General features: G+C 36.8%; 1 protein-coding gene across 1 annotated transcript in view; it reads left to right on the top strand.

Moving 5' to 3' along the window:
* LOC127640008 (NACHT, LRR and PYD domains-containing protein 3-like) overlaps nucleotides 1-15,711 on the top strand; it is a 43,616-nt gene extending 27,905 nt beyond the window's left edge. Inside the window, exons 9-15 of the mRNA XM_052122381.1 lie at nucleotides 1,313-1,483; nucleotides 7,765-7,938; nucleotides 8,950-9,123; nucleotides 9,627-9,800; nucleotides 10,738-10,890; nucleotides 11,830-11,889; nucleotides 15,447-15,711. Coding sequence (XP_051978341.1) covers nucleotides 1,313-1,483; nucleotides 7,765-7,938; nucleotides 8,950-9,123; nucleotides 9,627-9,800; nucleotides 10,738-10,890; nucleotides 11,830-11,872 — 889 coding nt within the window. The 3' untranslated portion in view covers nucleotides 11,873-11,889; nucleotides 15,447-15,711. The remainder of the gene's footprint in view (nucleotides 1-1,312; nucleotides 1,484-7,764; nucleotides 7,939-8,949; nucleotides 9,124-9,626; nucleotides 9,801-10,737; nucleotides 10,891-11,829; nucleotides 11,890-15,446) is intronic.
* Nucleotides 15,712-17,820: the final 2,109 nt, after the last annotated feature.

Below are 17,820 nucleotides of genomic sequence, written 5' to 3'. Positions count from 1 at the left end.
AATCTAGTTATTTGTAATTTATCTAATTTATAATGGTTGTCGAACATGACTAATTCAGTTATACATTTAATTACCTAATACGGTACAATAAGGACGTTTTAATTTATTTCATAGCTCACATATTTCAAGACCCTAAATTCCCTTCTAAATTTAGCATACCAAATATCCTTACATATACTGGTGTGAGAATGAGGGCAATTTAAAGCTCACTTCTAAATGTCATATTTCCTTTATTCCCTACACTGGGCAAAGTCACTTGGAATCAAATAATATATTATATCTTTTGAATTCACTGGCAGGAATTATTATAATCATGGAAGTGAACTCTGTTTTATTTGCATGTAGCATGGGAATTTAAGATTCAGATTAAGATCTGATTTATATATCGCATTTATATCTGATTTGATCAAGTGTATATGGAATCAGCTTTTTCAATCAGATAGCAATCCAATAAGTAAAAGTGATTGAGTGTAAATGGGCCCTTTAAGTCTGAGTGTCTATTTTGTCTATTGTGGAAAACAATTTGATATTTTAAAGAAATGTAAGTGCAGTGTAGTTCTAGCAGGAAGACTTGCAGCTGTATATCATCGCAGCATTAGTTAGGTAACTCCTAGCCAATAATGCATCAGCTATATGTATGCTTATAATAACATTGCTGTTTCAGTGTGCCATCTCTTCGGACCACCAGATGGGGCTGACGCAAAAGAGAGACATTATATTTGTTTCAAATTCATCAAATAAATGTCATCCTAACTTTACTCAATTCTGCAAGTCTTTCTGATAGAACAACAGTTCTTGTGGTAAGGTGTGTAAAAAAAAAGACTCCGAAGATAATGAAAGAGAATCAGAGAAAGCTACCTGCAGGCCTCCAGATAGCTATGTGTAAGCAATAACCGTTTATGTTGGTGTTTTTAAATAGAAAACCAAGCCATAAGACTTTGATAGAAAAGTGGGAAAAAAAGCTGCAGAATGGCAGCAATATAACTTGCCTTTATTAACACCAGACCACCATGCTGTCTTAGCACAGTATTGAATCCCATATATTGTTAATTAGCTAAACAAGATCTAATGTGGGGTCCAGCTGTAGAAACTGACCGTGTTTACAAGGTCTGCCTTGTTAAAAGGAATTATCAGTGAACAGTTTTTTTAACCACCATCAAGACTTGTCTAATAAAGACCATTATTTTTCACATTAGGGGAGTTTATTGTACATTTGCAAAGCTTTATCTAATAATTCAGTCTAGTAGTTTAGAATGTAAGATAGTAGTTTAGAACATTGAGAAGATTTTCTAACATCTCATTTTATTTTCAGGCTCAGTAAGTGTGAGTTAACAGAGGAAAGCTGTTCAGCTCTAGCTACAGTTCTCAGATCAGACTCCAGCAGTCTCCAAGAGCTTGACCTGAGCAATAATAATCTGCAGGATTCAGGAGTGAAGATGCTCTCTGTTGGACTACAAAATAACTGTACACTGGAGATACTCAGGTGAGTGCCATTTGACAGGACAAATAAAAATTCAGCAATTCAAATTCATTCAGTCGAAATTAGAAATACAGAGTTCCCTATTTTTAGTCATGCAAAATGCAAAATGTATTTAATAAATGAAGTGTAAAGAATCTGAAGCCATTATTTGATTGCATGGCCCTAATTGTATTAAATTTAGTAATTCATCAATTCAACTAACCTTACAAAAAACTGTCATGGTTACTGATGTAACCTCCATTCCCTGATGGAGGGAACGAGATGTTGTGTCGATGAGTTGACATTAAGGTTCACTCTTGGGAGCCCAGACATCTCTAATCTTTGAGAAAAGGCCAATGAGATTTGGCGTGTGGAATTTGCATGCCACTCCCCCGGACATACGGGTATAAAAGGAGTGCCGCTTGTAAAAACACACTCAGGTTTCGCACTGAGAAGCTGAGCCAAAGACCCGGCCATTTCAGCGGTTCAGTGTTGTGGTAAGAGGGACACAATGTCTCATTCCCTCCATCAGGGAATGGAGGTTACATCAGTAACCATGACGTTCCCTATCTGTCACTCACTCGACATTGTGTCGATGAGTTGACACTAGGGGTCTCAATGGAAAATGCCACAAGAGCTGAACCGAGTTACGCAGACTGGCAATGCGAGACAGGCAGAACTCTGTGTGCCTCGTAGCCAGCGCAGCATGCCATTGTATAACTACCCCCAAACACTCTGGCAGGCATGAAGTGGTCCCTTACACCTTGGGGAGTGGCTAAATGCTCAGAAGTTTAAGGACAGGCTGGCACAGCCATAGCCACCTCTCTATTGTTCTCCCCAGAAAAGGAACAATATCATTCAGCTGGGGGCCATATAAAGGCCATGTTGGGTGGTGTCCCTCCAAAGAGGAGGACACCGCAGAGACCACACCCGGCCCTGGGGGGGGCTTCATAGTGGAATACCATGACACGGTCTTACCGGGTCGAAGCTGAAGCACGTCGTGCGGAGCGGCACCGAGGTAGGTCCTACACAAGGAGGAGAGGAGTTAATACAAACAAGGTAAACCCCTGGGGGGGGGTTAACCTCCTCATGCCTCTCAGGAAATTGATGTCCAAATCGTGCTTCCCTAAATACTTACTGTCCCCTGCATCATGATGTGCTGATATAGCAGCCAAATACAGCCAAATACGTCCCTAAAACTTCTCTTGCAGGAAGGAAAGCACTGATCCTACTGTGCATCTCTGGGGGTCTTCGCCTCAGAATGAACACCACTTAGTGAAAAACTTTTGTTTAATCCCCGTGGAGCTGACTTTTCTTTCTTTGTTTGTTTTTCTGTTCTGAAAACCCATGTCTGTTATTAATACAATAAAAAGAAGCACGTCTTCTCGTTGGCCAACATCAACCTCAGGCACTCTGAGAACTTAAACGACAGGATGAACAGGACAGACTCACATTATTTTTGTATTTGTTTTTTTTATCTGCCGGGATTAATATAAAATGTTTTTTTTTTTACTGGCCGTTTTGGTAAAAGATGCTATAATCTTTACCGGCTCAGGAACACGCAGTCCACAAAAAGTCTGGAAAAACTTCCAGCAAGAATAAAGGTAATGTGTCTTTTAAAATTATTGAGAAACTCGAGTGTTCCTCTCCATTACGCTGTTTGTTGTAAGGACAAATGTGATAAAACATGTCACATGACACTACATTTTTGCATTAATGCCATTAAAAACCTTAAACCTTCAAATTAAAAATATTATTTCGACACTTTGAATTTCCATCAGCTTTATTTTGATGCCCTAAAACATTTTTTCACAAAAAATCCTTGGATGGAAATGTAGTTTTTGGCACGGAACAAAAAAAACTCCATAAGATGTTGGTTACACTACACACTGCTCTCTCCCACCTGGAAAAAAGGAACACATATGTGAGAATGCTGTTTGTAAACTACAGCTCAGCATTCAACACCATAGTGCCCTCCAAGCTTGATGAGAAACTCCGGGCTCTGGGCTTAAACAGCTCGCTGTGCAGCTGGTTCCTGGATCAGGTGGTTAGAATGGGCAGCAACATCTCATTCCTGACCCTCAACACTGGAGCCCCGCAGGGCTGTGTTCTCATCCCACTCCTGTATTCCCTGTACACACATGACTGTGTGGCAACACATAGCTCCAATGCCATCATTAAGTTTGCTGATGATACAATGGTGTTAGGTCTGATCACTGACAATGATGAAACAGCCTACAGAGAGGAGGTGCACACTCTGACACGCTGGTGTCAGGAGGACAATCTCTCCCTCAATGTCAGTAAAACCAAGGAGCTTGTAGTGGACTTCAGGAGGAAAGATGGAGAACACAGCCCCATCACCATTAATGGAGCACCGGTGGAGAGAGTCAGCAGTTTCAAGTTCCTCGGTGTCCACATCACTGAGGAACTCACATGGTCCGTCCACACTGAGGCCGTTGTGAAGAAGGCTCACCAGTGCCTCTTCTTCCTGAGATGGCTGAGGAAGTTTGGAATGAACCACCACATCCTCAGACGGTTCTACACCAGCACTGTAGAGAGCATCCTGACTGGCTGCATCACCGCCTGGTACGGCAATAGCACCGCCCACAACCGCAAAGCCATGCAAATTGTGGTGCGAACTGCCAGACACATCATTGGAGGTGAGCTTCCCTCCCTCCAGGACATATAACAGGCGGCACATCAGGACCCACACCAGCTGACTACATGACAGCTTCTTCCCCCAAGCAATCAGACTTATGAACACTTGATCTCTCACAATCAATATATCAATAAATTGTATTTCTTACAATACTACTGTATATTTATTATACACTTTATATGTTTTTTTATTGTATGTGTATTCTATATTACATGTATTTTTGTGTGTATTGTTTACTGTACATTGTATATTATTATTGTATTGTGTAATTATGTGTACATTTGATATGTAAATTGTGTTGTGTAAATGTTGTTTACTGTAATTGGTATATGTCTTGTCACTGTCATGGCTGATATGTTGCTCGGAACTGCACACAAGAATTTCACCTACTGTTGCACTTGTGTACATAGTAGTGTGACAATAAAGTGATTTGATTTGATTTGTTAATGGAGAAAAAAAGCTCATACATTCTCACCACTAAAGTGTAAGGCACAGGCTACGAAAAGTTTTTTTATATGTATATTCATGTGTTGGAACACAAAAAGCTTGGGTGGTGGGAACTTCTGGATTTTATTTGAAATGTTTTAACAGAAGAATACACGACAGTAGATACTGAAACTGTATGCTTGGCACTTATAGTATATTTTGCTTCATAAGCAGTTGTTATTTCTGTGTGTGTGTGAAAATTAGTGGTGCACTAATCAGGAAATTTGAGGTCGATACCGATCTCCAATTTATTTATTTATTTTTGTACCCTTTGCCATTTTGCAAGATAAAGTGCATCCGGAGTATTCACAGCACTTCACTTTTTCCACATTTTGTTATGTTACAGCCTTATTCCAAAATTGATTAAATTAATAATTTTATGTTTGTGTGAAATCTTTGCAAATTTATTAAAAAAAAAAAAAACGAAAAAAAAATCACATGTACATAAGTATTCACAGCCTTTGCTCAATACTTTGTTCAAGCACCTTTGGCACCAAATACAGCCTCAAGTCTTTTTGAGTATGAAGCTACAAGCTTGGCACACCTATTTTTAGGCAGTTTCTCCCATTCTTCTTTGCAGAACCTCTCAAGCTTCATCAGGTTGGATGGGGAGCGTCGGTGCGCAGCCATTTTCAGATCTCTCCAGAGATGTTCAATCGGGTTCAATTCTGGGCTCTGGCTGGGCCACTCAAGGACATTCACAGAGTTGTCCCGTAGCCAGTCCTTTGTTATCTTGGCTGTGTGCTTAGAGTCGTTGTCCTGTTGGAAGATGAACCTTCACCCCAGTCTGAGGTCCAGAGCGCTCTGGAGCAGGTTTTCATCAAAGATGTCTCTGTACATTGCTGCATTCATCTTTCCCTCAATCCTGACTAGTCTCCCAGTTCCTGTCACTGAAAAACATCACCACAGCATGATGCTGCCACCACCATGCTTCACTGTAGGGATGGGATTGGCCAGGTGATGAGCGGTGCATGGTTTCCTCCAGACATGACGCTTGCCATTCAGGCCAAAGAGTTCAATCTTTGTTTCATCAGACCAGAAAATTTAGTTTCTCATGGTCTGAGAATCCTCCAGGTGCCTTTTACTGAGGAGTGGATTCCGTCTGGCCACTCTACCATACAGGCCTGATTGGTGGAGTGCTGCAGAGATGGTTGTTCTTCTGGAAGGTTCTCCTCTCTCCACAGATCATCTCAAGGATGATCAGTGGAAACAGGATGCACCTGAGCTCAATTTTTGTGTCATGGCAAATTCTGTGAATACTTATGTACATGTGATTTTTTTTTTTGTAAATTTGCAACAATTTCAAACAAACTTCTTTGACGTTGTCATTATGGGGTATTGTTTATAGAATTTTTAGGAAAATAATGAATTTAATCAATTTTGGAATAAGGCTGTAACATAACAAAATGTGGAAAAAGTGAAGCGCTGTGAATACTTTCTGGATGCACTGTATATGCTGCATTTATGTTTATGTTCCACACAGTAAAATTACGGTAACACAAAAAGGTTTCATTTGTTAACATTATTTAACAACATTAGTTAACATGGACTAATGAACTTAATGTTACAACATATACTTATAATTTTTTTAAATCAATAGTTGTATTAGCAACCAGTAAAAACCATGAGAACATCACAGCAGAGATACTTATCTAGTATTTGTTTACTGTCTTTGGCGTTTTGTTGCAACACAAATCAATAAGTATTATGCAAATGCGTGAAGACATGTCGTTATTGAAGTTTAAACAGTTACATATGTTATTAGTGATATTGTGACCAACATTAATCTGATTCAAATTGGGGTCCTCACAGAATAGCTGATGATGAAATATTGAGAGCACCTGGAGAGCAGCATGTTTGACACGATAGCATTCATGCCAACGAGAGTAAAGTTTAAAGCGCTCATTTACTTGCTGTAGGTTTAGTATCAGGGCAGCGCTGCTGCTAAATAGTGCTACAGGAAATACTGTCAGTATTTCAGTATGGTGTTCCATCTGCATCAGCGGAAAGATTATCGTAAATGGAACTGGATGTTAATATTTTAGACTACTAGATCAAGATAAAAAAAGGCTGCCTGAAAAACATTTATACAAATTAAATATAGACCAGTTCAAGCATATATCCCTACAATTTGTGGATGGAAAAATATTGGTCAGTATGGTTTCTGCCATCATGTGGCATTAGTTTAAGAAATGGACCATTATCATTATTGAACATCCTCTAAACCTTTCAGTAAATTATGATTCTCCAGTGTGCTCATTTGTTTCAGTATGATAGACAGGTACACACCTTTACCTAACAGGCACATTTAACCCTGTAAAGCCTGACATATTAAAGAATTGTCAGAAAATCTTTTTTTTTTTACATTAAACTGTTTTTAGTACCATTTAAACAAAATATAAAAAGAAATCATAAAAAAGTTCACATGCTCTTTTTATGTATAATATTTGATACATTAGCCTTTAAAGGTCATTATACACCTGAGGCCCAGCAATTAATTTTTGTGTCGGACATATTTGACATATTTTAATGTTTTCTTGGCCTGTACATGCTACAGTGGTAAATCTTGGGGTATTATCAGAGGACTTCCTGGGCTTTTCAGAAAGACCTCATTTTGTTTGGCCATGACATCCTCCTCTCCTACGTGTATAAATATGAATTAAAATTTATCACAGTTCAATTCAACTATTTCTATCATATGTATTTTATGCACCAAACTCTATACTGACATTTAAAAAATAGAAATTGTAAAACATTTTCACTGGGTCTCAGGAAATTATGGTAAGATGACATCATAATAGCTTGTATTGTAAAATAATGAGATTTGTATAATGACAGAGCAGACTGCATATATGAAAATACACATAAATATTATTTCACACTTTAAGTATATCTTATAAAAAGTATATGTCAGCTGTCATTTAAAATAGATTGACATAAACATTGAAACCACATTTTAATCCACATATAACCACCAGATTGTGCCATAATCTTGAGAAACTTGCATGCCATACGTCATTTGGCTCATCGTTTTGAACAGAGTGTGAAACGGGAGCTGTCAAACTTTGTGTATCATATTTGATACACTGTGTTATAGGGTTAAAGCCACACATTCATTTTTATTTTACGCACAGATATTGACAGGGTTTTATTTTTGCAGACTTTCGAACTGCAGTATTACTGAAGAAGGATATAAAGCTCTGTCTTCAGCTCTGCTATCAAATCCTTCACACCTGATAGAGTTGGATCTCAGAGGAAATGACCCTGGAGAATCAGGAGTGAAACTGCTCTATGATTTACTACAGGATACAAACTGTAAACTTAAAATACTGAGGTGAGCCATAAAATATTATAAAATGAATTGTATGCAGACTTATTATTTATATATTTACTATTTCAGTAATACAGTAATTTACACAATCTTTTGTTCAATCAAAGTTGAGCAATATATTTTCCACACTCACTGAGCATTTTATTAGTTACACCTACTTATTTATGTGATTATCTCATCAGCCAATCATGTGGCAGCAGTGCAATGCTTAAAATCTTGCAGATACAAGTCAAGAGCTTCAGTTAATTTTCACATCAACCATCAGAATGGGGATAAAATGTGATCTTAGTGATTTGGACCGTGGCATGATTGTTGGTGCCAAATGGGCTGGTTTGAGTATATCTTTAATTGTTGATCTCCTGGGATTTTTACATACAGCAGCCTGTAGTGTTTACTCAGAATGGCACTAAAACAAAATAAAAACAGCTCAGCTTTCTGTTCTTGGCAGACAGAAGTGGAACCTGGTCTTCTACTGTTGTAGCCCATCTGCCTCAAAGCTTGACATGTTGATTATTCTGAGATGTTATTCTGCTCACTACAATTGTACAGAGTTATTATGAGTTACCATAGCATTTCTGTCAGCTCAAACCATTCTGACCATTGTCCGTTGTCCTCTCTCATCAACAAGGCGTTTCCGTCTTCAGAACTGCCACTCGCTGGATGTTTTTTGTTTTTCTTACCATTCTCTATGTGTGAAAAAACAAAAATCGCAGGAGATACAGAAATACTCCAACCAGACTGTCTGGCACCAACAATCATGCAATGGTCGAAATCCCTAAAATCTATTTTTTTCCCATTCTGATTGTGATGTGAACATTAACTGAAGCTCCTGACCCTTATCTGCTTGATTTTATGCATTGCACTGCATCCACACAATTTGCTGATTAGATAATCGCATTAATAAGTAGGTGTACAGGTGTACTTAATAAAGTGCTTGGTGAGTGTAGATTTTTCATTACACCAAGTTTAGTTGAGAATTAAATGTAATACTGCTGTAACTTCCCTTCTCTACAGGTTGTTAAAAAGTCCTTCTGCAGAAGAAGCCTGTCAGTATTTGACTAAAGAGTTTGGTAAAAATCCTTTACTCCTGAGAGATTGGAATCTGAATGGATATAAACTTGGAGACTCAAAAGTGAAGCAGATCGCTGCTCTACTGGAAGATAAACACTGTAAACTCAACAAACTTCTGTGAGTATTTTAAGTGGTTTTATATTTTGTTTTTAAAACATAACTTATGGAATATTACCTTCATGTATTGTGGGAACATTGGCTATGTACATATAAATGTCAGTGATACCTTTTATATACAGTATATTAGCGATGTATTCATATGAAACTGTAATGTGTTACACCAGCTATAGTAACAGCAAATGAACTGAAAGGTTGATTAGCTGCTTAGATTAATGATGTATTTATGGTACAAATAGAAAACATTATAAGCTGTAGTGTTTTAGCAGCTTATGATCAGATTAGAATTAAAATTTGATAACTTCACCTTACTTTGTTACTGCATTTTTTCTGATCCCATATTTTTTAAGCAGTTATTCTCAATATTGTAAACATTATCAGGCTTCAGTACTCTGCAACTTAAGTATTTTAACTTTAGCATTTAACTTTACAGAGTAAATTGTTTGTTTCTTCTCTCTGTCGTTTCTCTCTCTCTCTCTCTCTCTCTCTCTCTCTCAATGTAGGTTACGAGATTGTGAAATGACAGATGAAGGTTGTTCTGCTCTGACTTCAGCTTTGTGTTCAAATCTTTCACACCTGAGACATCTGAACCTGAGTGGGAATAAACTAAAGAACACAGGATTGAATCACATATGTGATCTACTGAACGATTCACACTGTAAACTGGAGAAACTGATGTGAGTAATGTTCAATTACAAGCAGGGATGAACCAACATTACATTCTGTCTGATACAGAGTAACAATTATCAATAATAATTGTCATGTAATGGCCAATAACTGATGATAATTAGTTGAATAAGTTTATTAGAGCAGGGGATTTCAAACATTTTGATGCCAAGAACCCACAAATATGATGATCCCCTTGTGATCTATTTTCATGTATAATATACCCTTCATACTGTGCAAGAATAAGAGTAAGTGTGATATATAAACAATATGTTCTTTGCTAAATTGTATATTTTAATTTTATATTGTCAATGTACTAAAGCCAAAATAAATTATTAAAATATGATCTGGAATACAATTACTTTATATGTAGTCGACCCCATATCTTTTTTCTACCCCCTATTAGTGAAATGGTACATGTATAAATGGATAAATTAACAAGCATAACTCACAGCGGGGAAAAAAAAACACAAGTAAACATTGTTGTAAGCTTTGAAATTAAATTATATTTGATTCATAAACAGAGTTATTCATGATAAAATTTTTATTCATCCTGTCTCTTTAAATGTCAGATGAATGGCAAATGTCATCTAAATCTTACTGTAATCTAATATTAGGTAGAAAAATGACTCTATAATAAAACATAAGATCCATCGATAAATATCCAATAACTAATACAGATAAATAAATAAAAACAGTCAACATAAACTAATAACTGATAAAGTGCTGAAGTATCATTGCATCTCTATCTATGAGAAGGAAAGAAATTAAGAATTTGTTTTGGTATTTCGGTGCCTAAAATCACTCAGAAATAGTCGAAACCAAGACACATGATCATTAAGTGCTTGAGTTCACATATTTTGGGAAATGTTTTAAAGTTATTGCATGTTTTGTGATTGATTGATTAAAGATAATCTCTTCTCTATTTATGTGTTTGTCTCTTTCTAGTCTATATAATTGTGAAATCACAGATGTTGCTTCTTTGACTGAGGTGAAAACAGTGCGGTCTTTAAAGAAACTTGATCTGAGAAGAAACAAAATTAAACAATCATCAGGGGAGAAGCTCTGTGAAGTGCTGAAAAACTCAGACTGTGAACTGGAGTGAGTAAACATTTCTCTTCATTGTATTAAATAGAGCATCATTGCATATTGAAAGTCTCTTATATTTGTTTACAGAAATGATCATTAATTATTGCACATTTACTGAAAATGTTCTGACCAAAATCAGACTCTCAGACTGATCAGTCCTGTGACAGATGGGTTTGACTCAACTAGTGTTGTCAAAAGTACCGACTTCGGTACCAAGTCGGTACTGAAATTAAAAAAATGTGACGCTTTAAGCGCTGTTGAGCGGAATCGTAAACACCTCTGATTGGCCATTGTGTTCTCGCGCTCATCAGATATGTCTGTGATTGGCTACAATGATCAACGCACGGGAGCGTTTGAGAGTACACGGAAGTGTTTGAAAGTTTTTTTAAAAACGGAGTGGGAGCTTTTGAAAGCACAAGCAGCAGTCTATCAGCGGACCGGTCCTGCTTTCAAACGCTCCCGTGTGTATCTGTGCAAGCGCTGTGTGAAGAGCGCCATTGATGTATATTTACATGTTTTGAAGCGCTGATCATTGTAGCCAATCACAGACATATCCGATGAGCGCGAGAACTCAATGGCCAATCAGAAGTGTTTACGATTCCGCTCAACAGCGCTCAAAGCGTCACATTTTTAAAATTTCAGTACCGACTTGGTACCGAAGTTGGTACTTTTGACAACACCAGACTCAACTATATTCAGATAAAATACACATTTGCCTGAACTATTCAAAAAGTCTTTTCCCATTTCAGTGTTGTGAAAGTTACTGCATTCTGCGTTTGGAGGTCTAATGTCCAAACAGAAGTTAAATTAAAAGTATGGAGGGGTGGTCAAATATTCTGATGAATGAACACAGAAGGGATACATCAAGAACTACATGATTAATAATTAAAGTTGACCTTAAATTCATATTTAACATTAAATAAATGGTTCTGTTTAATATTAATAATACAGACTAGACAGCGAAGATTGGATGCGAGCTGTGACCAACACATGAGGGAGCCTCTAAAGGAGGTGAGGAAGACACTCTGCTTTATTATAATAATGTAATATTCATGTTTATGAGGACTCTGTGTGAAGATGTGCTATCTGTATATCAAAATCTAACATTTATATTATTTATTCAAATTAAACAGTGAACAGTTGTGTGTCAGAATCTGTACTTTTGTGTAAGACGTTGACAATGACAAACATTTCTTGGATGCAAGTACTCTTAAAAGCCTTTGACTTGTGAATTGTAGTCTGTGTTTTTATTGATTAGGGCTGAAAAACTAAATTTCAATTTTTCACTTAAATATTACCAACATTTTAATTGTATTCTAATTAAATGAACATTTTAATGACATCATTTCAGGAAGGAGAAAAAATCTTCTAGACATCTGATTTTTAATTCGATGTAGTCTCCTGTAACCAAAAGAGGGCTCAACAAATCAATATAAACAATCAGTACCGTGTACTGTAGCTATTGAACACTGTTAACAAACGTGTGTAAAATCTCTAAATCTTTAGCCAGTTCATATTCTCAAATTTTAAATAAAAAGTCAAATGAGAAAAGAAACGATTGTTTCACAGAAGTCTGTACTGGTGTCATGTTAAACTACCACAGACTCCAGCTGTATAATACCAGCAGTACCAGTGTTTTTCATTTAACACAACTGTGTGTACTGTACCTAATGCTTTTACAGCAAGACACAACGACCATTTACTCAAAACACTTTTTTGTGTCCATCTTCTTATATGAAGGCCTAAAGCCCCGTACACACATGCAGCGACTTTATCTCTATTCTTTGCACTGTGAGGTCACTAGTGTGCGTTCCTACTGCTGTCGCTATAACGTTATTGGTGGAATGCACGTCTGACCATGTCTTTTAAAAACCAGATCACAGATGAGGTAAAACTAGAATATCACTCTAATTTGACATGGATTCAAAAGGGAGAGTGTTTTATGCTCAATATCATATCATTAATAAGATGAACGATCTATTAATGAATCAAACTCACTCAGACTGCCGACAGTTCCTTTTCCATGCATCATTTGTATTATATCATGCATGTGTTTAAAAATGAATCGTACAGAACAATGAAATCACAGAAACATCACAACGCTGCTCCGTCTAGTCCGCACTCGACTCCATTATCTCAAAAGAGACGGGTGACGTGAGCTCCACTGACACAGACTCACTCCTCTCGGTTGTTACTCACGAAAGTCAATCCTCATTTTCATTCTCAACTTTGTGTCATTCGCCACACCCACATCTAGTCACCAGAGGTCACTGTCACTTGTGTCGCCAGCTCTCATCAAACAATGAATTAGGTCGCTGGAAGTCACTAAATGTGTGTTCGGAGCATAAACATGCACTAGACGGACATCTTACATCTTTTGTGCTGCATCAGTGTCTTGTGAAGGAGCGCTTCTTTTCTTTTTTAAACTGTTGATTCAGTTAATCTCAAACAGCATTTGTGTCATAATGTTGATTACCGCAGTTTATTTAGATTCATCCCTCCTTTTCTTTAATAAAAAAAAGTCAATGGGGCCCATTTCTGGAGGTTTAAAGGCAGAAATATGAAGCTCATGATTTTATAAAAATACTTACATTAATTCTTCTGTTAAAACTCTTGTATTATTTGAGCTGTAAAGTAGTTTAAATTTTAGGGTTTGTTGACATTGCATTGTCATGGAACAATTAAAATGAGCTATTATACACAGATGTGGTTAATAAGTGATTTAATGACAGTAAAATCATGTTAACACACATATTGTTTATGTCTTGTGTCTATACTTTTGAAACAGTATTTTAATGTTTACAGATTAAACCCCATTGACTTGCATTGTAAGTGTCTCACTGGAACACACATTTGTGCTTTTATCTTTTGCGGCCCGCGTTATGATATCATCATCAGAAATATATTTATCAGCAGCAGATCAAATCACGAGGATTTATGCTAGTTCTGTACAGCACATTAGAGAGGGAATTCAACTGCAAGAGGATGTTACAAATAAAACACAAATCATATCGGAGCATGGCTGATGTTATGAGAGCGACGGTCGGTCTGCGCATGCGTTTATACACAGTACATGCGCTCACGAGCGGTCTGTCAATCAAACATGCACGCTCGCAATCTCACTTCAACACGGCGTGAATCTGTCCAATCTCTTGAATATCTCATCAGATATATGTGGTCGTCATGACAACATTATTTATAGCTAAACAAAACAGTTTTTCTGCAGTAACGGCGTTGAGACGCCTTCACGCACATTATTTTTAGTGAACTACTTCGACGCTAAACGCTAAAGGGGTGAACAAATCTTTATGACATGTTTTGATATATGGTTTTTGAACGCATGTCTGGTGAGTGTGATGTTGAACACTCATCTGTTTGTTAGTTGACAATCACAGTGACAACAGAACTGATCTATATCAGAAAATCAAACTGTTACACCCCTTATGTTTAAAATAATGACTAAAAGAGAGAGTTCACCCAAAAATACCATCCCAGATGTGTGTGACTTTCTTTCTTCAGCAGAACACAAATGAAGAGTTTTAGAAGAATATTTCTGCTCTGTAGGTCCATACAATGAAAGTGAACTTTGACGCTCCAAAAAAGCACAAAAAGGCAGCATAAAAGTAATATATACACAACTCCAGTGGTTTAATCCATGTATTCAGAAGTGATATGATAGGTGTGGGTGAATCTCTACTTTCACTGGCATTTGGAGATTTATAGTAAAATAAAAAAATTACTAAAAAAAAGGCAAAGGATTTATAAATTGAATAATCATTTGTCTTCAACAGAAGAAAGTCAGAAATACACATCTGGGATGGCATGAAGTTGGGTAAATTATGAGAGAATTTACATTTTTAGACGAACTATCCTGTTAACTAACATACCAACATCCTTACTATAAAAATGTTTACTATATATATAGATAAAATATATCATAAAAATTAAGAGTGTGGCCCTCGAGGGTACAGGGATCCAGCATTGCACCTCCTGACCTTTCTGAAGTTGAGTACATTTACATTTACATTTATGCATTTGGTAGACGCTTTTATCCAAAGCGACTTACAGAGCCCTTATTACAGGGACAATCCCCCCGGAGCAACCTGGAGTTAAGTGCCTTACTCAAGGACACAATGGTGGTGCCTGTGGGGTTCGAACCATTGACCTTCTGATTAACAGTTGTGTGCATTAGCCCACTACGCCACCACCACTCCATAAGATGTCATAGATGACATTTTAACTTTTAAATGTGCATTTTTGTCTTACATTCAACAAATTTTGAATTGTAATTTGACATTTAATATTTTGGCATTAATTTTTATGCTGTTACGTACATAATGTACTTTTTATAGCAAACTTAAACTTCTTCAAATAACTTTAAAAATATTTCTCAATAGGAAATGAAAACACTTAATTCATCAGATTATACCAGCTTTTATGTGACTGTATTATTTATCATTATTTAATAATTATTGCTATTATTCTCCCGGCATACAGGTAATGCACACAGACTGGAAGAAGCTCGTCTTTCATACATTGATCATATTGTTTCTCTTTTGCATTTACAGATGTTACAGATGAAGAACGCTCTCATCAGAGCACAGATGTGTCCGATCAGAAGGGGACTACAGTATAAATCATATTCTGATGTTGAGATTAAACTGCTCTGATTGTATGTGAAAATCTATATTAGCCTAACAGTATTTTTTTATGTTTTAATCATCGGGATTCAGTTTAATAACTTGTTTGACTGACATGTACTTTTAATCTAGACTTTAAATCTCTTTGCAGTCTTCAGATGAAACTGAGAGCACAAGTTCAATAAATATTCATGAAATCATCTCGGCTGTTTTCAGTATTATTGTTGTCTGCTGTTTGACAAAAAGTTCCTTTTTAATTTAGATTCAGATTTTGAATGATTCGTGTAAAATAACATAATAACAATAAGTTTGGAAACATTTTCCTCTTAATAATAATTCTTCAGTTTATTTGTCATAAAGGGAGCAATTATTAATAATTAATGGTGAATCTGAGGAGAATAAAGGAGCAACACAACAGCACTGTACGTAATGAATCTGACTGAAATGATCGTTGAGGATCTGAGAGATAACAGTTACTTACAGGTAAATCCAGTCAGGTAACCAAATCACATGTGAAATGACCATAAAGCACCTGTGAATCAGTGTCAAATATATGACTAACTGATCTTCAAATAACATGTCCGATAAAATCAGACTGATTCATATCAAACAAGGTTGTGCTGATCGACTGTCAGTGATTTTATATTCATATGTCCATAACCTCCCCGCCTTTCGCCCAATGTTAGCTGGGATAGGCTCCAGCCCCCCGCGACCCTGTACACAGGATAAGCGGTTGACGATGGATGGATGGATGGATGTCCATAACCTAAACTCACCTCAACTCACAAAACCAAAAGGCAAAATGTGTTTTTTATGAGAGAGAGATTTGTCTGTGATATTTAAAGAGGTTTAGTTGGTCTACAGGTGTATCTGGATGTCCAGTTGTGTAGAAACTGGAACAAAAACTAAAAACTCTTCTGATCAAAGATTGTTTAGCTCGAGACGGTACACTTGCATTAAAATGAAAGGGAGAAAAAGTAACACCCAATATGGTGGGTGAAGAAACAGAGTTCCCGCTTTACAGGCAGAGGTGAAGTCAAAACCCCCTAAGACCAAGACTAAGACCTATCCCCAAAGACCTGCCTGTCCAAGAACCAGGTAGTACATTTTAATGAACCAATGATACTGAATTTATAATGTTCAACAATTTTGTTTAAACACCTTTTCATTTATTTGACTTAAAGTAAATGAAATGGGTTTAAATACTTATATGCATCAAAAGTGAATGTGTCACCAACTCCTTGTTGAATCTGCCTCACCAATGGTGAAGCTGACATTGTTGGAGGCTTGACAAAATGTCAGAATGAATAAGAAGTGATATGAGTGAGGGGGTATTTATGATCACTTTCTAGAAATAATATACTCATATTCACATAATCCAAATAGTGGATAGGTTGGGATTGCATTTACCATTCCAAAGAAGAAATAGATATCTGATCCGTTATCAGTGTACACTGCTGAACTTATGGAGATAATGATAGCAATACAATGTATATGTGAGATAAATCTACAACATGCATTAATATGCTCAGACTCAAGTTCTGCTCTGGTAAGTCTTGATGTTCGGCAATCTGAAACAAGGTAAGATATTATATTGCAAATTCTTCATCTTTTATAGACGTTACAGCGGTTAAGAGTGAAGATACAGTTTGTGTGAGTCTCTGCACATGTGGGAGTGAAGGAGAATGGGGAGGCGGATAGATTGGCAAAGCAAGCAATGGAAGGGAATACAGTGGAAATGGAGGTCTCACATGGTAGGTCAGATATCAAGTCATTAATAAAAAGAAGATATATCAGAGATGGCAACAATATTGGATACAGAACCTAAAGGCATCCATACTTAATAGTGGGAAGGGGAAGGAACTCTGGGAGGAGCAGGAGAGATGAAAATATAATATTGAGATTGGGACATACTGGACTTATCAATAGTATGCAGTTCATATTAAAGCATCTTGACTTTGTGAATGGTGTGGAGTCAGAGAAACAGTAGAACATGTCATTATGTATTGTAGGAAGTATAGTGCGGAAAGAGAACTGTTACTGATGAGGGGAAAAGGAGAACAAAAAATTACATAAAAAATGTTTTTTTAATCCAGAAACTAGAAGGGGGCATTTTTGAGTATTGCTTAGGGTTCCTAGAAAGCACTGGTTTTACTGGGCAGATTTAAGTGATGGGAGTATTTTAAAGATAAAGATATTGATGGATAAATAAAAACTGTACTAGAGTCACATTTACAATTAGTTTTATTCCTCTTCTCCAATTTGTCACAGTATAAATCTCTGGTTGAGGTGTTGCATATAT

The sequence above is a fragment of the Xyrauchen texanus genome, chromosome 48 (genome assembly GCF_025860055.1).
Source record: "Xyrauchen texanus isolate HMW12.3.18 chromosome 48, RBS_HiC_50CHRs, whole genome shotgun sequence".
In the NCBI taxonomy this organism is placed as follows: domain Eukaryota; kingdom Metazoa; phylum Chordata; class Actinopteri; order Cypriniformes; family Catostomidae; genus Xyrauchen; species Xyrauchen texanus.
Note: the sequence above shows the minus strand (reverse complement) of the source record. Positions and strands in the feature narration are given on the sequence as shown.